This window comes from Tasmannia lanceolata, unplaced genomic scaffold (assembly GCF_043159265.1).
Source record: "Tasmannia lanceolata isolate RefF3 unplaced genomic scaffold, GAP_Taslan_0.1 ptg000024l, whole genome shotgun sequence".
Taxonomy (NCBI): domain Eukaryota; kingdom Viridiplantae; phylum Streptophyta; class Magnoliopsida; order Canellales; family Winteraceae; genus Tasmannia; species Tasmannia lanceolata.
The window spans coordinates 881,667-903,361 of record NW_027518701.1 but is presented as its reverse complement, the minus strand read 5'-3'; the positions used below and the strand labels follow the sequence as shown (position 1 = coordinate 903,361).

Sequence of the window (21,695 nt, the reverse complement as noted above, 5' to 3'; positions counted from 1 at the left end):
GTATTTGAAAAAAAATTGGGCATCATGCAATATACAGTGGGTCTCACCTAATTTATGGCACAAAAAGTAGATAGTATGGTATCCCAAGTGGCTACACTTACTTTTTTAAGAAATACATTATAGTAAAGTTGTTTGGCCTTAATGTAAATAGGTTGTGGCCCAAAAATAGTATATATTGGATGATCGTAACGCTCCGATCTGTAGACGTTTATATATGATGTCGTGTATCTGTAGATCGGAGGGTTACGATCACCCTATGGAGATGATTTTAACAGGTAGGTCCATTTATGTTGGGGCCTAACAAATGGACAGTTTGGATCTTCGATCAAAGCAAACCCAAGTGATTATTTTAAAAATACAAATTATACCGAGTAGTGATATATTTGCCCTACTGTTTACTTGGGACTACGCCTCTAGTGTATTTATGACAATGGTTTTAAATATTTTTCGGTCCGAAATTTCGACCGAAACCGAAATCACATATAGTCGAAGCGGTATTTTATTTCGAGTTTCGGTCGAAATCTGATAAAATATTATTTTATTAGATTTCGTCAGATTTCGTCCGAAATTTGAAACCATGCTTATGACTACACTTTTACACTGTATGGGAATGTCCCAAGTGAGAAATAGGGTCAATATATCATTCACCTCTTTGTCACACATTTATTTTATATGGACAGGGTAATACGATAAAGCAGGGGTAAGGCTGCATACATCTAGCCCTCGCCAGACCTCGCAATGACGGGAGCCCGTGCACTGGGCCGCTCCTGACAGGGTAATATGGTAAATACTGGGTTATTCGGTGAAATGCGGATGTATCACCGCCCCATACTTATTCTCAATTTCTCACAGCGGTGAACCCTTAGTGGGGCCTAACAATGAATGGTTTTAGATCTTTGCCGGCGGACACTATAAAAAGTGTATATTTTTTTTAAAAAAAATCACTTGGGCTTACTTTGTTTAAAGATCCAAACCGTTCATTTGTTTCTACCCAAGCCATGCTCCAAAAATCATCTCCTAGGATGATACTAACTCTGATCCATAGAGATTTATATATGGTGTCCTCGTATTAGATCAGGTGGATAGGATCATCCAATGGAGATGATTTTTGGTAGAAATGAATGCTTTGGATCTTAGAACAAAGTGGCACAAATGAATTTTATTAAAATGTATGTAGGTAGGTGCCATTTAACAGGTGGGCCCAGTGTATATATATTTCGAAAAATGAAAAATGCAAACTTGTTGGGCCCCAATGTTACTAGACCAAAAATCATCTTTATTATAATTTTCTTGGTGCAACGTTGGTACAATGGTTTTCATCTTTGAACAAGGTGAGCCCCAAGTCAAGGGATATCTTCTGCAAAACGCCAATTCTTAAGGCCTGTTTGTATTGAAAGAAATTTAAGAAAAGTTTTTGGGTTCCCAATTTTTACAGAAAATTCCTGCAATCCAAACAGGGCCTAAGAATATGGCAAAACACCAATCCATAAGCTCCTGTTTGGTTGTAAGAAAAACATAACTAACAGATAATTCCATAATTTAGAAGAAAAAGGGTATGATTATGGTCGGTAAATGTTATAATCATCCCCCAATCCTTATGTTCAGCCTAAATATATTAGGCCCACAAGCACATGAAAACCATAATCCAGGCACCACAGGTAGCAGCAAAATCAATCCATACGCCCCCAAATGGGGGCTCAATCCAGAGCGTCGATCCGACCTCTGATCCTACTAGAAAATAAGCAGAAATATGGCACCAAGGCAGATATATAAGTCTAATATTCCCATGCCATTTCAGATGAAGAACAAGTATAATTGATATTTGAGTATCAGTTGCAGAGTATCTTTTGTTTCTCAAACACGACAAATGTTTATTCAAGAGAATTTATCTGCTGATATGGGAGGGTTTTCTTACCAAACAAATATGGATCCACTATAAGATAATACAAGTTATAATTAAACTAGGGCCCTAAAACTATTAAACCAAGATTGTTATCTACTCTCAGTTTCCCTACCACATGCCTTGATCACAATGACACCCTAGCCAAATGAATTCATATATTTTGACCAAGGTTCTAAAATGGTATTTCGAAACTCAAAAACCCCCAGCAGGGTTTCTACCTATAAAATTATAGACAAGAAACTTCTTATGATGATGTTTGTTGAGTTGCATGGCTAGACTGTCGGAATGCAGACGCACTCTCACACAGCTTCTACGGCTGGTTTCTCGTCATTTGCAACGACACTGGCTGCCTGGTTGTGAATTTCAGTACCAGTCACTTCACTCTGCAATAAACAAACATAATGGCATCAATGGCGAAAAAGAATAGGCATACAACTCTACTTCATGTTCTTGTTGTTAGGTTTGGCGAATTCTCAAAAAAAAAGAAAAAAGACTGAAGCACAACGGGAAGTGATATTTCTCACTCAATTTCAGTGAGTAACATTTATTTTTTTATTCATATTAATTTCCGATATCCATCCTCAAGGAAACCATAGAGCTGAAATTTTAACTTCGGGCTTGAATGTACTGTTTTAGTAGATGCCCGACGTGGAGGCTGGCAAATGGCCGGTTTTCTGTTCTTTATGTTTTTTTCGGTTTCATTTTGCTAGTTTGTATAACTGAAGTTTGTATGTTTTATTGATATTTATTTATTTTTTCTTCATAATAGTTTCTGAAATCCATTCTGAAGAAAACCATAGACCTTAAAAGTTAGCCAAGTTTGGGCTTGAATGTACTGATTTAGTAGATGCCTGACGTGCAGCCTGCCAAAATGGTCGGTTTTCTGAAGTTTTATTTTTCTTTCAGTTTGCTAGTTTGTATAACTGAAGTTCGTTTGTTTGGTTTTTATTAAAAAACAAACAATTGTTCAAAAAAATATTTTTGAGGTTTCCATCTACCACTATTTTCCGCCTTTTCTTGATTACCAAGATTTCCAGTTTGTACAATATTTTCTCTTGGTTTTGGTTTAGGCCTACCATGTCATATCCTGACTTTTAAGAATTGGTTGTTACTAACAAATCATACCTGCTCATTTGGGTTGACAGAAGGATTCTGGATTTCCATGGCCGAAGCCTTGGAAAGGTCGCTTGAAGTTCCCTGTACATCCCATAACTAAGGTTAAAGGTATACGGGAAAAAAAACTCTAAGACAGTTTCAAGCATCCGCATTTAATATTCAGCGAACAATTGATCTGTTCTTACATCAAATAACTAGGTTTCCAAAACATTGGTTGTTGCTAAGAAAATATACCTGTTCAATTGGGTTCGCAGATGATTCCCCTTGACTTGGATTTGCAGAAGCTGATAATGCAATTTGGTTAGGAGAAGAATACGGGGTACCCCAAGCCTTGGAAAGATCCCTCAAAACACCCTGAAAACCCCAATAAATAAGTTAAAAAAATAGATATGATCAAGCTAGAAAGGGGTTTTCTCATGGACTCTTCTTAACGCCAAGAGCATCAACTTATTAATTCTAGGAGCAATGCATTAGACATTTAAACCGTGTTACCACTTCAGTACATTTACATAACTCAAATTCACCAGTGCTATGACCAAAGAATGGTGATGATAATCATGAAGCTGGGCCTAGAGATTAGAGTTGCATAAAAGAGCTTAGTCTAATTATGAAACTACATTAAATGACTGAAAGCCATCTAGCTCAGTGAGAAATCAAACCTGGCTGTAGCAAAGGCAGCCAACAAACATGAGAGAAAATTGAAAATCCTGATTACATTAGCCTTAAGAACGTATTAGAGCAACCACACATTAATCAGAAATGGATAAATGGATACTGTTGTCAGTGTTTGAAGCTTAATTCTGATAAAAGTCGCCATGGGACTTCTCTTAAGGCAGGCAGGCCTAAGATCTGCGACCATGAAAAGCAATCAGCAGCATTAATATGCTCAACGCAGATCACGATTAGTTCATGTATGCTGCCCACAATGTCATAGGTGTGTCTTTCCTTTACACGAGGAAGTTGCCCCTCAGACAAGTTTTCTGTTTAAAAGAGAACTGCGTGCATGTGTGTGTGTGTGTAAGCGCGCGCATGTTTGTGACTACATATTAGTCTTCTTACCTCCTCAGCTTCTTTAGTCAGTTCATCTTTGTCATTTAGGTCTGAGAGTTGTCTAATTCTCCAATGGTAGGGACTTTTAAATCTGATAAGAATATAAAGGAGAGGGAACCCATTCTCTACTTTCAGGCGACCATAAAGTGTGTTTCATGATGTCTTGTATACTAAACCCTAAAGAACAGAAATTACAAGAATGCTACTAAAATGTAATAACAATAATGCCAGCAACCACACCAATACTTTAGCACTCCCCCCAAAGCTAAATTTCCATTGAACAGACACAACAGAAAAAAAGTTGCTCATTCTGCCGATCTTCTCGATTATTGTTTTTTTCCTAGTCTTATCGAAGCTCGTTCTCTGGGTCTTACGGAAGAAACAAAATGCTCGCACATTAAAAAAAAAGTCAAAACATCCCACTCATATGAGAGGATTATATCGCTAACAATCTCTTGGGTAGAATTCTACCTTACTTTAAATTGTAAGCGGCCATGGATGTTGGAGGCATTGTTTTAAATTTTGGCTGTCGTTTCGGCCGAAACGAAATTTAAATGAAATCGTTTTTTTACAAGATTTCAGTGAAATTCTGAAATTTAGCCACTGAAATTTTGTTTTTACCCTTTTTTACAAAATTTCCCCAAAATTTTAAAAACGTCAATTGAAATTTTAAATTTTTCCACTGAGATGTTATGATTTCCACTGAATATCCAAAATAAATTTCGGTGGAAATTAAAAAAAAAAACAAAATTATTATCATATTTTTAAATTTCTGATGAAATATCCATGAGGGAGGCCGAAACCGAAATTTAAAACCTTCGTTGTAGGAAGATTAGCATGAGTATGGATCAAGAGGTGGTGATGGCCCCTAGATGGAGTCCCCCCCATATCTTGGCAGGGTGAAGTTAAATTTCGACGGTTCTAGCTTTGGCAAACCGGGCCATGGATATCTGGCTTTGGATTCTGCAGAGGATCTATCGGTTCGGTTTTAGCATACCCGGAGGTTGGGAAATGAGGAGGCGAATAGGCTTGCTTAGGCCAGAGTCGATCTCCCAGAGTTGGAGATATTCGATTTCTAGCCTCCTTGACTATGATTGCTCTCTTTTTCTAATTGTTTTCTTAGCCTTCCTTGGTGCTCTCAAGCTCCTCAGTTGCGAGTTTTCTTTCTCATTAATAATATATCATTGTTTAAAAAAAATGATCGAAATGTTTTCCTTCCCATCCCCACCAAAACACATGCCAAGACCGAAACCAAACCGTGAAGGTGTTTGTGTGTACTATATGTGTTACATAATAATATTTATATGCATTGCATGTGAAATGTGTGTATATTATGCATAAATATTTATATGAATTACGTGTGAAATGTAGTCTGCAGTGAATTATCAGAGACATGTTCAGTAAGGGTTCGATATTACAGCAGGTGTTTTTTTGCCTATGTGATGGTTTTTGGGTGCGTGCTTGTGCTTATTCTAGCACTTCTTGAAGTTTCATCTTAGATGTCCATCATTTTCATATGGTTCCATATGTTTCCATAATTTTATAGAATTTTCACCAAATTTTCCATCCAAAACTGACATGTTCTATTTACATCACAATCGAAATGCATACCAAAAGCGAGACTTGAAATCATGTTCATAGTAACACAATAAGTAGAGAAGGACCATCTGGTGTCTGGGTTTTCTACCCAATCGGCATCTGAATATGGAGCAAGCGTACCTTTAGCACGTAGTGAACTCTGCTTGCTGCGTCAGGTTAGCCGAAGAGGGAGGTTTTTACTAACCAACTGGCGCAACTATAGCTGCTAGCAAAGGACGAATCTTAGACTACCCATATGCCGCGGCTTCGGATTTGGCTTCGTTGGGAGATTCTTGAACAAAGGATTCTTATTCTAATTTTTCGGATTCAAAAGTTAATGCATATGATTCCTTTCAAATAAATGTAGTGTTCTCCTGACATCTCCCATAGAATAAACCATTACTCGTAGTTCTTCTTATACATCTCAAAATTTTCTCCGCTGCCTGTAGATGTTCCTCTTGAGGATCATGCATATGCTGACAAACCTAATTTGATGTGACATCGCAGAGCGCCTACCATATTGTGATGCATATGGGAACTTTGGTTTCCTCACCTTCCTTCTCTAACATATTTTTAGTATATACTATCGGTGAGCAAATTGGTATGCAGTTTTTCATCATTGAAACTTTTTAAGATATATGATATAGATCCTTAGGGTCATTGTTATTCCCTCCTTGGTGCGCTCAATTTCAACACCAAGGAAGTAACACAATTCCAAGGTTTTTCAGGGTAAAATCTTTTCTCAAATTCCTTTTCATCCTCTGTATATCATCTATATCACTCCTAGTGAGAACAATGTCATCAACATAAACTAAAATGGGTGCCATACTGAGTGTCTCACCTTCCTTCCCTATGATTTTTTAGCATATACTATCAGTGTGTAAATTGGGTTGCACGTTTTCATCACTGAACCCTTTTAAGATCTATGATATGCATCCTTTTGAGCCATTGTCATCCCCTCCTTGGTGCGCTCAATCTGAACATCTAGGAAGTAACAAAATTTTCCAAGGTCTTTCATGCCCAAACTTTTCGCAAATTCCTTTTCATCCACTATCTCATCCATATCACTCCTGGTAAGCATAATGTCATCAAGGTAAACTAAATGGGTTCCACATTGAGTGTCATACTTTGAAAGCAACGTGTAGCCTATCTAACCACACTTCAGGTGTTAGTTCATAGATGACCTGCTTGAGTTTGCATACAAATCTTTCCCTATTAGTTGCTTTATAACCCTCTAAGATGTTACACATATACTTCCCCCTTTAGATGACCATGCAAAGAATGCATTTTTGACATCCATTTGTGACACAGGTTTCTTTTTACAGAAGGACTAAAAGTTGCATGATAATTTAGTCCTTGTTGTTTATATTCTTTTGCTTCTAAATGTGCCATCGATCTGTCTCTAGCGTCATCATGTTTTTTGTTAGTTTGTAAACACATTAACATCCAACAACATCCTTAACAGGGGTTCAAGAAACGATCTCACGTTTATACTTTTTATGCAACGCGTTCAACTCCCCTGCTATGGCCTCTACCCATCTGTTGGCGATAGTATCCTCTGAAAAGGAAATAGGATCTCTAATACTTGTGACCTGCGCTGACAATGCCTGGTTAAGTTTGTGTTGACCAGTATAATTATTTTCATATGGGTGTAAAGATCCTTTTCGTGTGAACATGTGAGGAAGAATCTGTAGAGGAAGATCGTGGTGTCTCTTCTTTAAGCTCATGCCCCATAGCATGGGGATCATAGATATGGCATTCATTAATGACGTGAGATTACTATCTTCCTTGAAGAAAGAGAGCAGCGTTCATACCCACGGTGTTCATCTTTGTACAGCACAAAAAATACATGCGACTTCTATGCCCTATAGCACGGGGATCATAGATATGGCATTCATTAATGACGTGAGATTACTATCTTCCTAGACAAAAAAAAGAACCCAATTCCGTGAAGTGACAGCACTTGCGATCAGCTTTTGATGCTAAACAAAAGCCCACTCGACAAGTTTGCTCGTTTGGACTAGAATCCATCATGCCTAAAAAATTGCCAAGACCACAAAATAACAGCTCCCAGATGAACTTACTAATGCCACCTTATGCAGTTCTCTGGAAGGATCAGGAGGGAATGGAGTTTGAAGAACAACAAGAAATTTAAACTAGAAGATCAAAATGAAGCACCTAAAAGCAGCGACATGAATTTTATTCAAGCCTGAAAAACCCCTCACAGACATAACATGCAGAAATCTGTAACTTTTCCCATATATATATACTAGCCCTAAATAGCAAACCCAAGACTCCCAAAACAAGTAGAAACACTTCTCATAACTTAAATTTTTTTTAAAAAAAATTAACAGTAAATTTATTAGAAAAAAATGGGTGGGGACAAGATGTGCCGGTACAAAGCGAGAATGGCAGCCCAGCAGGACTATGCCTGCGTAGATGCCATAGAAGCGGAAAAAATTACATTGGTAGAGGGAAGATGGACGCCCTCTTTTGCCAAGGCGTCAGCAGAGGAATTTGCAGTTCTCCTCCGATCCGTAAGATGAGGGCGAACACTCTTCACCAAGTCCCGAATTTCGTCTAAGATATTGGGTATTCTCCATGGCCCTCCACCTTGATTAACAGCCCACGCAATTACGTTGGAGGAGTCCCCCTCTACGATAAGAGGTCCCAAATTGTGAGAGGCAAACCACCTGAGTCCAAATAGAAGACCCCTTGCCTCCGCCTCATTTGTGTCGCAGATGCCCGCCGGTCCCGTATCAGTCCCCCAAAACCCGCGGGGCCGGGATTACCTAAAGAGCTTCCATCAAAATTAAGTTTCAACCATCCCTCCCCCGGCGGCTCCCATATTGGTTTGATTTCCTTCCGAGGCAATCGTTCGTGCACTAAAGCGCTCCAATTTTTCAAAGCCAGACCTGTTGAGTAGGTGATTTTGCCATTCGCCTTAGCCCAGGAGATAAGTGCTAGCCTTATTTCCAAAGCGATGTGCCTCCAATTCTGCGACTTATCTGAAAAAATGCGTGAGTTCCGCTCCTTCCAAATAGGGGTTCGTATTCGGTTATAACCGAACCGAAAAAACCAAAATCGTGAAACCGAAATTATTTCGGTTATCCAAAATTGGAACCGAAACCGAAACCAAATTTAGTTGACACCGAACAGAACCGAATAAAAATTTTGGTTGTTCGGGTAAAACCGAATTGAACAACCTAACCACAACACAGCAATTTTCCTAAGGAAAAGACCAAATTGAGAGAGAGAGAGAGAGAGAGAGAGAGAGAGAGAGAGAGACTTACAGTGATGGTGGAGGTGGAGGTGGAGGATCTGAGAGAGATGACTAGCCTCCTCTTCTCTTTCTTGTTAACTAAATCGAGTGAGAGAGAGAGCATGAGAAACCCCCTTCTAGTTCCCCCTCCCCACCCCCCACCCCCCCTTTTTTATACTGTTCAAACCCTAAAGACCTCCTCCTCAAAACTTCATATGGATTTAATGTCTTGTAATGCCGATTCTTTGCCAAACACTGCATCAAGAAGATTGGATACAAATACTTGTGCTATTTCGGCCATATCTTCTCCTCATGTAAAGAAGAAAATCCCAAGAACAAACCAGATGTTTGTGTATAGTGTAAATAAAGAAAATAAACTTTAATGAAAGCTCCTGCAACAAAAGTTTAGGTATTCTCAAAGGCGTGGAGCTATCATTTTTCCATAAATTGAAAAGTAATGGACAGTTAATCAGTCATTAATGTGATGTAACTCCTTGCAGCACTTTTGACTATCACAGGCTGCCAGTCAATGATTTTTCAACTATGCATTAAAAGCTGGAAATTATATGTTCGCCCCTTTTTCTACTTGGTAGTCGGTACAACCCCTTTAGTGTAAAGAAATAATAATATTAAATACATTAGAGGGGCTGTTTGAGTTAAAAACGAGGCTAGTGTATTACTTCCACTGAGTCTTCATGATGTGAACCCACCTGGCACAACCTCCTGTACTCTCTTTACCTTTCCTACGAAGGAATAGGACTATAGAACTTCGGTTTTCGGAAAAACCAAAATAATTATTGGGAAAACCGAAAACCAGATTTTGTAAAATGTGAAAACCGAAACCGAACCGACTAACCTGATGGTCGAATCGAAATGACCGAACTATTTCGGTTCAGTCAGTTAATTCGGTTTTAACCAAATAATGCACACCCCTACTTCCAAATGGACCATGTGATAGCATAAGGAAGAGGTTTCCATAAATCTTCCCCTAAGCAGTGATAAAAATCCCCTCCCCAATTTAGAATAACTTCTCATAACTTACATTAACCTACTAAGATATTAGAATGCCAAAAAAATTATTCTTAGAGCATCTATCCATACTAAAATAATGCCTATTGCATTCACTGTCTTAAAAATGAATCATGTGGCTTTGGAAACTAAGAAATCTTTGAAATTCAAATACCAACAATCAAAACTTCTTAAAATGAAAAAAGACTAGTTTTTCTTTTTCTCTTGATCAATGAGTTTTGGGATCTCTTGCTATGCCAAGATGACCACAGATCTGGCCAATTTAAACTATGGGCTAGCCCGCCCACCACACACACACAGATGCATATGCATGTACACAAAACAACTTGCCCCCTTGCAGAGCCAATGGAGTCGTGAGAATGTGCATCTTCCTGAAGGAGTGCTTTCGAGATTGTCTATGGTAGTTGAAACAGCCCATTCAATCATTGAATAACTGAAACCTTTCCCTTCAAGACCATGAAAGCATGGTTTTAAATTTCTAATGAAAATGACAGGAAACGACCGTAGTGTTTCAGTTTTCATCGCCCCGAAACACATATATTAGCAGTATGCTCTATCAGTAAGTGTTACATAATTATATTTATAAAAAAAATGGTGTGTGAAATGTGAAGTATGCATTATGTATAAATATTTATACGAATTACATGTGAAATGTCGCATGTCTGAATGATCAGACATGACATGCGGGACATCGCATGTTACTAGGTGTTCATTGTTAAACCCATAGTTACTACTTACTAGCGTGGGAAATGAATTCGGAAACGAAACGTGAAATGGAAATGGGAAATGCATGAAAAAAATATAGGGAAAACAAAAAACAAGAAAACGATAGAAAATCATAAAAGAAACATACATGAAACAAAAGGAAAATGCGAAATATGTGGTTTTGTAGATTTAAATTTTGTTAATTTCAAATTTCTATTTGAATTGTTCCTATTTTTTTATTACAATATATGCTATTCTTTTCTTTTTTAATATCTATTCCACAATTTTTTAAGTGCTTTTTCCAAAATGATTTTTGTAAGTTCCACACATGTTTCACATGCATTTTCTACGAGTGTTGCGTACGTTTATCACACGTTTCACACATGATTTACATAAGTTTCTCATATGTTTCCCATGTGTTTCAGAAACATTTGTCCAATTTTTTTATCATGTTTCTGAAACGTTTCCGAAATGCAGGAAACGCGTTTTAGGGGAAACGAGTTTCCGACCTGCGAGAAAAATGCATTATGTATAAATATTTATACGAATTACATGTGAAATGTTGCATGTCTAAATGATCAAACATGACATGTGGGACATCGCATGTTACTAGGTGCCGATGTTAAACCCGTAGTTACTAGGGTGGGAAATGAATTCAGGAAACGAAACGTGAAACGGAAACGGGAAATGCATGAAAAATATATAGGGAAAACAAGAAACGAGAAAACGATAGAAAATCATAGAAAAAACATACATGAAACACAAGGATAACACGAAATATGTGGTTTTGTAGATTTAAATTTTGTTAATTTCAAATTTCTATTTGAATTGTTCTTATTTTTTTATTACAATATCTGCTATTCTTTTCCTTTTTAATATCTATTCCACAATAAGTGTTTTTTTCCAAAATGATTTTTGTAAGTTCCACACATGTTTCACATGCATTTTCTACGAGAGTTGCGTACGTTTATCACGTGTTTCACACATGATTTACATAAGTTTCTCATATGTTTCCCATGTGTTTCAGAAACATTTGTCCAATTTTGTTATCATGTTTCTAAAACGTTTCCGAAATGCGGAAAACGCGTTTTAGGGGAAACGAGTTTCCCACCTGCGACAAACGCGTTTTAGGCGAAAAGTGTTTCCCCCCGCCCAAGGAGTTTCCGACAACTATGGTTAAACCATTACGGATGGTTGTCTTGCATAAATGAGTTTCTAAGTGTGTATTTATACCTCCTATAACATTTCATGAAGTTTCATCTTAGAATTCTATCAATTACATATGTTTCCATACATTTCTGTGATTTTACAGGTTTCCACCGAAATTCCAAACAGAAACTGAAAGGTTTTCATTTCCATGGCAGCCGAGACAAAATTTTAAAACCTTGCATGAAAGGCTATTTTGATCAATGTGAGGACTTAGAAATATTAGGATTTGGTAAGGGCTGTAATGAGATGGAAAGAAGAAATCCAAATCAGATATGTGTAGGGTTATTTGGTTCGTTGTAAATAAAATGACAAGCAAGTGGGCTGTGATTATCAAATAAGGAGCATTGATATCAGGTCCCAAAAAAATGTACAAAACCAATCCATATATAACAAGCACAATGTGTAGTACTATTGTAAATGAAGGGGCTAGGTTCAAATTAAGACAAAGAAATCAAGAGAGAAAATAATTGATACTAAACGTAAAAATGGAGCAACAGCTCTCTGAACTTTGAACAATTCAATATAAAACATAGAATCCCCTAAAAAGGAACTAATTATAGACTGAAAACAAGGCTTAACCCACCTACAAGATGCCCTCTATCAATTACCAAGTCAATCTAGCCACATATATTACCAAATAAAAGCTTCCTAATCTTAACCAAGCATCAACATGACAATAGAAACCGACGTAGAGAAACCCATCTGCAGTTTTATCCATCTAGACCTCCTTCAAAATATATTGAAAACAACTCAGATTACTTAAAAATTATCATAATTTTTGTGACTTAATTTTCTATTTTGAGACTCACAACATGTGAACGTCACAAAATATGTAGAATCATCAGTATAGTTCTCAAAAAAATTGAGACAAGATATAGATGTTTTAACATAGGCACATGAAGGTCAGAATCTCAGAAATATGCTCAACCAATATATATTTTTTCCCAGAAGTTCTAACTAACTATGCACCAAAGCATGTCCCAGTTATGTAGTGGAAATAAAAAATTTAATATTGCATAGCGAAACATACAATACATTTGAGAAATAACCACGACATTCGGCCTTCCAGATTTATACCGACCTTGTTTGCCCACTTCAGTCCACAAGCATTGCATAGGGTCTTCGGGCCAGCAGGCCCTCTACGCATCATCGGAGTTGATTTTTCATTAGTGCCACAATGTTGACATCTGCATACACCACATAAAGATTAGAAAAACAAGATACAACAACCGAAGCACAAGTATAATAACACCTTGAAAGAAACACAAAAGTAGTTGAAGAAAGTTCCATTCATGCAAAATTCATTAGAAATGATTACGTCCGACCAAACGAAAAACATCCACATGACAAAAGATGGCCAGAAACTTACGCAGTCACTTGAGTGTTCTGTGAAGGTTCAAAACCTGGAGGCGATACCGGTTCCTCAGAACTTGCATTGGATGATGCAAACTGGCCTTTCTTACGATGCATCCTAAAGGTCAAATATGCAAGTAAATTTAGATGATCACTCATTCAAGAAAAAAAGTAGTACTTGTTGGATAGGTATCCTAATAATTCATTTTCATAAATACAAAAGGAGGTAAATTCATACATCAAACAATCGCAAAAGCAAATTGTAATAGTAAAAGAGCATCATGAGAATGAGTTTTTTTTTATCGATAACAGAAGTTAATAGAAAAAACTGCGTGATACAAAGCAGAAGCAGCCAAGGACGAGTTGTCCCAGGATCAGTACAGCTCTCACACACGCATTACACTACACATCACACTAGCGGAAATGTATGTCTCATCATTAATTCTGGTCTTTTTATTCATTCCTTTACCAACATGTCAGCCATGTCATTAGAAGATATTGGTTTATGGTCAAGCTTAGGTCTGAGCCTTCAACATAAATGAAGTACCTTGAGTATGAAACGTGAGTCTCCATGGGCCCGCTGACCATCATTGAGCCCATGAGATTGCATTTTTGGAATCTCCTTCAATTATGAGTTTTCAAACAGTGCCTTCCTAAAAAAATCGAAGCCCAATTAAAAGACCCTTTACTTTCGCTTAGTTTGAATCAGTGTCACCAATTGGGCCAGAATAAGTTGTGATGACTACGTGATTTCTAAAGCTGCCCTCAATGCCAGCTTGAGAAGGATTACCTTTTGTGCTTCCAATAAATTTTAGTCTGATGAATTCCAATGGAGGAGGTTTCCAACGGGTTAAGGATTTTGACTGATATGTTTTCTCCCCAATGGTTACTTTCCAATTTGACTTCATTGATAGATAGAGTTCTCAAGGAGTTCTTGCCTTGTGTCCATTTAATTAAGTCCATTTTTATTTCATTTATGATCTTACCACACAAGTTACTCCTTTCCTTGAAAATACAAGAATTTTTCCCTCCATAGATGTCGTAGGACTACATAGGGTGCTAATCTCCATAGTAACTTTCCAACATCTTCCTCGTCGCCATCGTAAATAAGAAAGCCACAACTCTAAGGGGAGCTAATGAGCACCATAATATTAGCCAAGAAAAGCATGTGTTGTGAACCTCCCTCCACCAACCTTGGAAAAAAGATTTTACCGATAAGTATATCGTTGAGTAACTGGGATCCAAATCCTAGTATCAGGTTCTCAAGACCCAATGATGCAGTCTAGGATGTCAATCCCAGTGTGTATGTCCAAAGGTTAATGACCCAAATAATGGGCCTATCCCCCCTTTCCTCATATCTATCTTGAATTCTCACCACTCTATGGCTTACTCAACTCAACTTAACTCAACTAAGCCTTTGTCCCAAACTAGCTGGGGTCGGCAAGTGAATCCTTTAGAAAATTTCATGAAGAAGGTGAAAGAATGTACCCGGCTCAAATTGACTAAGTCTCTAATCCCTCTATGGCTTACTAAAAGATATAAATCAGGAAAGCCAAGGCAAAGCAGGGACTCACCTAATCAAATAACCTCTCAAAAGCTAATCCATCCCCTCCTCCTTACACTAAACCCAACTTTTGACAGTCATCCAAGTTATGATACGAAGTTAAAAATTGACCGCCATGTCCCCGAACCATTTTCTGTCTCTACCCCCTCTCTTTTCAACATTTTTCCCCACTAATGGTGTGCCATAATGAATCTTTTATTAACCAAACCTCCAAAAACGTTTTCCCGTGACAGCTTTGTTCCTCCCTTATAAAAAAAAAAGGGCGGCCCAGTGCACGAGGCTCCCGCCATTGCGGGGTCTGGGGAGGGCTAGATGTACGCAGCCTTACCCCTGCTTTGCAGAGAGGCTGTTTCCGTGACTCAAACCCATGACCACAGGTCACAATGGAGCAACCTTACCGTTGCGCCAAGGCTGTTTCCTCTACGCTTAATTCATTTTCCTACTTGTTTCCAAGGTCCATTGAATCTGGTCCATATTTTGGGAACTTAATTATTGTGGTTTCCTTTACAATCTACGCATGGCGGGCATGCTTCTACGCATATCCATGTGCCACCTTCATTTGGTTGAGATGTGAAACACGGGCAGCAAGTAACACCACGTGTCAAGGCTATCCCATTCACTATCGCGAAGTTTTCTTTAGTCTCTTCTCAATTGTTGATAGCCCTAGCCCCACCGCAAAGTTTTCTTTTGCATGCTTTTTTCTAATATCTGCGCCCCCCCCCCCCCCCCCCCCCCCCCCCCCCCCCACACGCATGCACACGAGGCGTATAAGATCGAGGATAGTCATCCCACGACTTCGCAAGTGATCCACCGTAGGGATTTTGTCGAGATGGGTCGTCCAAACGAAGGTGCAAACTCTAGGAGAACGTTCTCCGTGCTCTAATCGCAGGCGTACTGGTGTAGAAGACGTAGTTGGCTTAAGGCAGTGGTAGAGAGAATCATGGTTTTAAATTTTGATTTCGGGCATCAGAGAAACCGAAACAATTCGATTTGGGTATGAAACTCTGACCAAAATGTTGTAAAATCACGGAAATATTTCGGTACAAAAACACGGCAGATATTCAGTAAGATTCTTCGCCACCTGGTTTTTCTTTTTCATTTTATTTTGGGCGATGATATTTTCCCAAACCTCCAAATCATTTAGGTTGACATACATCTTTCCACTTGACCAAGTGGAATCTCCTAGTCACCGACTCATCCCATAAGAAATTGCTATACAACTGCTTGATGCGTTTAATCACATTGGCAGACCATGTTCATGGTGATAATGACCATGAGAGAGCACAGATATATAATATACCTAGGAAGAATGTTGTTTCGGAAGCACCGGGATCTTCTTGCTTATCATATTTGGGCCTTGACAGATTTATATTTATCAAACCAAAACCATTTCACTTAAATGTCCGCATGCCGAAGTTGTGGAACAAAAATGATATCACAAAAGCTACCAAGGGCTATAGTGAGTGAGCTGACTATTTATTTACGTCCCGTTCCTAACCTTAAAGAAGACATAGGAGAGGTGTTTGATGAGCAGATTATGTACACTAGAAGGGGTTATCATAAGTATCTTATTCGATGGAAGGACGACCATTATCAGCTATTAGGACAAATTTCGTAGAATCTCAATATGTAAATCAATGATCCTTATAACCACTACAGTTTTATTTACTTGACAGGGTCGAGTTTTTTCAAGCAAGGGAGAAACGATAGGGATCAGTTTAACATACTCGGCTGAAGTCATAAGAGAGAGCATCAAGTCCAAGCTCTTGTTTTAAAAGTCATGATGAAGTGGGGCCCATAGGAACCACCACTAGTTTTTGAAGAGCATCAGAGATTAATAAGGATGGAGGGCTGATTATGCAATATATTCCAGATATTGTTTGCCAAGAATTAAAGAGCCCAGTCCTCGTGGGGCTCACATTATTCTAGCCGCAGTTTTATTTTCCATAGCCTTTATCTGTTAGTGTTAATAATTATTAGTAGGATGAGTGCTAATAATGGGGGCCACACAATCCACATCTTCTTTTTGTCGCTAGTTTATTTTTGTGAATTTTTAAGTGAGAAGTTACTAAAATTTAAGACATTTATCTATTTTAAGTCAATAAGGACTACATTCTAGGGTTTTATTTGTTATTAAGAGTATAAGTCTAGAAGAGACTCGAAGTCACAGAGAAGTTTATATATGTAAGCCCTAGGTCCATCAAAGACGGACTTTATGAATGAAGAAAAAAAATCTTTTCAGCAATCATTGCAAAATCATGGATTTTTGTCTACTCTCCAAGGTCGGATGCCTTGGGTGCGATGCTTAGGGCGTTACTAGTGTGAAGCTAACATAATTATCATTTATTGTTCTCTTAATCTCAGGTATTTACTCCATCCTTTTATTTCTTTTCCACTTCCAAAAAAAAAATCTCATGTATATAGATTCTATATTCTTTAGTATTGTGTTTCTACTCATAGATCGTATTCTTTATTTTTAAGTTTTGTGTTTCTACACACAGATTGTGTTCTTTGTTTCTTTTTTTGAAAGGTAAACTCTTAAATCGTATTATTTTCTCCATTATTTTTTTATTCACCTTCTAGCTAATCAATATTCTCATCCTCTCCCAATTTTTATTCATTTAGGATTTTAGAGGGGTTTTTGCACACACACACACACAAAAAGTCTACTATTTGCAAAAGCAGTCAAAGGGGAGTCACCACATTTGGCTGCATTTTGCAAATCCAGTCATGTCGTCAATTTGTGACAGAACTACACACGACATTTTTATTGCATATAAAATTATCAAAATGCCCTTATATGAAAAGGTGATGGCAGCGGGACGTGAAACAGGTGTGCTGCCCAAAAACAGGGGTTAGTGGATCTTCATTGCACTTTTTTCAACTTCACTTTAACAAAGAAAGATCCCTAATTTTACCATGGATGATGGCAGTGAGACGTTAAACAGGGTGCACTGCCCAAGAACAGGGGTTACTGGATCTTCATTGCACTTGACAAAAAAACTCCCTAATTTTACCATGGACTCCTCTTTTTTAGTCATAGTTTCGTATTTTGACAACAGGGAAATGGGATTTTTATCACTCCTCATCTGTTCACCAACTACTCCTTGGGGGTTTTGGAGTCGCACATGGGCATAGAAAGAAGGCGACCAGTTTTCCCATGAAAAGAGGGAAAAATTAAAAAAGGTTAAATTAATCCTATCACTTAATTAGATTAAATAAATGGCATATTTAATTTAATACAATTAAGTTTAAAATTGAGGTCGTTTTAGTCTTTTACATAAAAGGGCATTTTTGGTATTTTCCAAGTAAGAAAATATGCCGTGTGTATTTCCATCACAAATTGATGACATGACTGGATTTGAAAAAACCATCCAAATGCAATAACTGCCTTTGTTAATTGTCAAACGATAAGACTTCTTTTGCAAGCAAGGCAAAGTAGGTGACTTCTTCTGCAAAAACCCCTTTTAGTTATTCATCTCCAGCCCTACAATCAGGTTAGATATGAATTGTTTGATCATTCGTATTGCATTCAAATCAATTAAGTACACTTGTTTCAACCTACTTGCATATTAGATATACTATATCTATTAAATATGAGCATTTCATACCCTTTTTTTTTTTGAATGAGCATTTCATACCTATTCTATTACATCAACCTAATTTTATCTTAAACCTAGTAATAGGAAGATCCAAGATTTTCCCTTTCTAGTTTCTCATTCCATTGGTCCAGCATCACGTGTACGCTTGAACCCAACAGTCAGAACTTCACACACATGGTTGGCAACATTGCACCTCGAACACAGCTTGTTAGAGGTTAAAAAAATCATGAAAGTTAAACCAGTAACTCATAGCAATTCAATCGCTTGGATTGCCTGAAGGAAATTCAAGCGAAAATCTTTGTGGCTTAAAAGGGTCTAAATTTTCTTACAAAGCAGAGCCACACTAAAGCTTGAATTGAAGGTGACCCTTTCTCTATTACCAACAGCCTCAAGAGACCTCTTCATGTCCCCGTGCCCTCTATCAGTTTATCTGGCCTATCTAGTCTCTCATAGATCATATTCATTTCTCCGTTGTTCCTTTATTTATTTCTTCTAGTTAATCGATATTCTCATCTTGTCTCAATCATTCATTCATCTAGGATTTTAGACATTCATCTCCAACCCCACAATCAGATAAGATCTAAACTGTTGGATCATTCCCATTGCTAGAATTTGATATTTGATCATTCCCATTGCATTCAAATCAATTAAGTAACCTTGTTTCAACCTGGTTGCATATTATATATACTAGATATATTAAATATGGGCCTATCCAAAAATTCCTCTGCCTTGGACTAAAAGTCAAGAGGGTAAAGGAGAGAGGAAGGGAGATGCTAAGACGGGTGGGGGATTGATTTTGTTTGGCTTGTGCTTATTGTTATTTCAAATGGCGGAGTCGTTGCCGATGGTGTAAGCACAAGAAACGGGATCACCCAACTCGAGTCATAACCTCACCTCCGAGGGGGGTATGTGGAAAGGAAGAAGTAAGGAGGAATCGAACTGGAGGCCTGGGGACTGGCTTTGCCCATCTTGCAACTACCTTAATTTCAAACGGCGGGGCAGATGTCGGCGGTGCCATTTGGACAGTAAGGAAGATGTTTCACATTTTAGTGTGAATCCCATCAATCCGGAAGCCCATCGGCTAATGTTAGTAAGGAGGTTGACCGGTGGCCTAACTCTGGGGTGATCTCCTCATCATTCGAGGGAGAGATCTCGGCTTTATCTATTTCGGGTAAGGAGGTGGAAACGAGGTTGGATACCCTAAAATCTTGCTTGATAGGAAGGAGGAAGGACACATTTGGAACCCTAAAAGAACTTTGGATGTGGGCTAAAAGAACTTGGGATATCCCCTCCCTTCCTTGCCCATGTACCCTGTCAAAGGATGAAGTCCTGTTTATGTTTGAATCGGAGGAGGAGGTTGGCGAGATTCTGGCTAAGGGAAATGAGGTTTGGGGTAATCATTTGAATTCTCTGTCCACCTGGAGCCGAGAATATGTTCAAGGTACAGAAGTACTTTGGGTTAACTTCTATGGTATCCCACTACATGTATGGGCTACTTCAACGGTTGAAGCCTTAGCAAATATGTTTGGCCTGGTTCTGGAGGTGAAAATAGAAAGGAGCCATAACCAGTGTATGGACTTTGTGTCCGCTAAAATTCTTGCTCCTTGGTGGAAGTTATCCCCCTCCTTTGTTCAGATTCGGACCTCAAGTCATTGTTACACAGTCGGAATCGAAGTCCAGAATATTGGGCCTCAGTTGGGCTCCGATGCTGCTCATTGTGAGTGCTCCCACTGTTCGGGCCTACTGCTCTCCATGGAGGAAGAACCTATGAGGGATCGTAATCCGATTTTCGAAATCCAGGGCAGGAGGCCCGTTGATCCTTTGGGGCCCGCTTCTTTGAATTCAAATTTCAAATTTCACTGTCCAGCTGAAGCGGCAGGCAAATTGCAGGGTGATCTTCCTTCCCCCTCTCTGTTTCCCTCTCTGACTGACGGACACGCCTTGGGAACGTCAAACAAACAATCTGGACAAGAATGCCCTTTACCTACTGGATTTGGCCCCACTAAAGAAGGTTTCAAGCAGGAGGCTCTCTACTCTAAACAATCACCTATGCGTGCTAGATCTGCACGTATTTTGACCCTGAAGGGTAGGTTTGCGAGGCCAAGGAAAGTGTTGGGAGTCACTAAACCTGGGACTCCCAACCCTTATTTTTTGGATCAATTTCAGGGTTAAAGCCTAGAGCTCGAAAGCTTAAACCTAGACTAGCATGGGAGCAAAGATCTGTAGCGGACCTGTCCGACCGTCATGGGGGTATCCTCGTGGAAAATTTCTCAAGAAAAAGCCGAATACTACCAAAAAGTTTTCTTCAGAATGGCTGGAGGATAAAAGGATACGTATTGCCATGACCCCTATGAGTTATGGTTGGCTCTCCCAGCTACCCAAGGCATGTGCTGCTTTCGGATGAAGGTTATCTAGGGTCTCACAATCCTCTGGTTTGGGAGAAATTAGATGATGCGTATTATTGGGGATAGTATCAAGAAAGGTCGCATCTACTATTTAATGACTTTGACAGTGGTATTGTAGAGAGGGTGCTACCCGGAGGAATGATTACCTTCATTTAAAGAAAGGAAGAATTGAGATCTCTGTTTTGGGACAAGGACCTAAGGTAGTTTAAAACTTTTTTATTAAAGTATTCAATTTTTCGCTGTCTTTTGTATCATGGGAAGTCGAAGAGGTCTCCTTGATTTGGGTCGGATGGCAACGAGTACTACGGCGCCATAAATGCCTATTTATTGCATGATGAGATCTTTGTACGCTATAATGAGTTTGAGATTGGACACTTGGTCCTTGGTCAGTGGCCATACTGAGGCGGTGACCCAAATTCACAAAGGTAGGAGTAGCCACCTTTCTTGTCCCTTCGCTTCCTATGTAAATAGTAAGAGTAGAGGAAAATAAAAAACAGAAGAAGACCAGATGGAAAAGTTGAACGATACTCCCTCAGCCCGTTCCTCTGCTTTGAGTACTCTGGTGTTGGGGCAGAAGAGGAAGCGGACCGTGGACTTTAATCGAGATGGAGGAAACTCTGTGCAGGATAAAAGCTATGGTTTATAATGAAGAGTTGGCCTCCAAATTATCACCAACGCCGAGAAAAGTCATTAGGGACTTCCTGAAAAGACAATGGAAACTCTTTAAAGAGGCAGCCAATAGGAGGCCTGAAGCCTTCTTTAGCATAACCGGGTCGCACAATGTTAAAGAAACTCACTCGCCCATGCATAAGCACCCCTTTTTTACCAAATTCTTGGCAGATGAAAAGAATCTGAGGCTTCTTCGATGGGATGCAGATAAGGCGACAGGGATTCAGAAGTTGGAGGCCATGATTAAACG

General features: G+C 38.8%; 1 protein-coding gene across 1 annotated transcript in view; it reads right to left on the bottom strand.

Moving 5' to 3' along the window:
* Window positions 1–1,792: 1,792 nt before the first annotated feature.
* Window positions 1,793–21,695, bottom strand: part of LOC143857362 (GATA transcription factor 28-like) — a 43,325-nt gene continuing 23,422 nt past the window's right edge. Inside the window, exons 4-8 of the mRNA XM_077367791.1 lie at window positions 13,222–13,323; window positions 12,934–13,039; window positions 3,254–3,373; window positions 3,029–3,100; window positions 1,793–2,286 (exon numbers count right to left, since the gene is read on the bottom strand). Of these exons, the coding sequence (XP_077223906.1) occupies window positions 2,203–2,286; window positions 3,029–3,100; window positions 3,254–3,373; window positions 12,934–13,039; window positions 13,222–13,323 (484 nt within the window). The 3' untranslated portion in view covers window positions 1,793–2,202. The remainder of the gene's footprint in view (window positions 2,287–3,028; window positions 3,101–3,253; window positions 3,374–12,933; window positions 13,040–13,221; window positions 13,324–21,695) is intronic.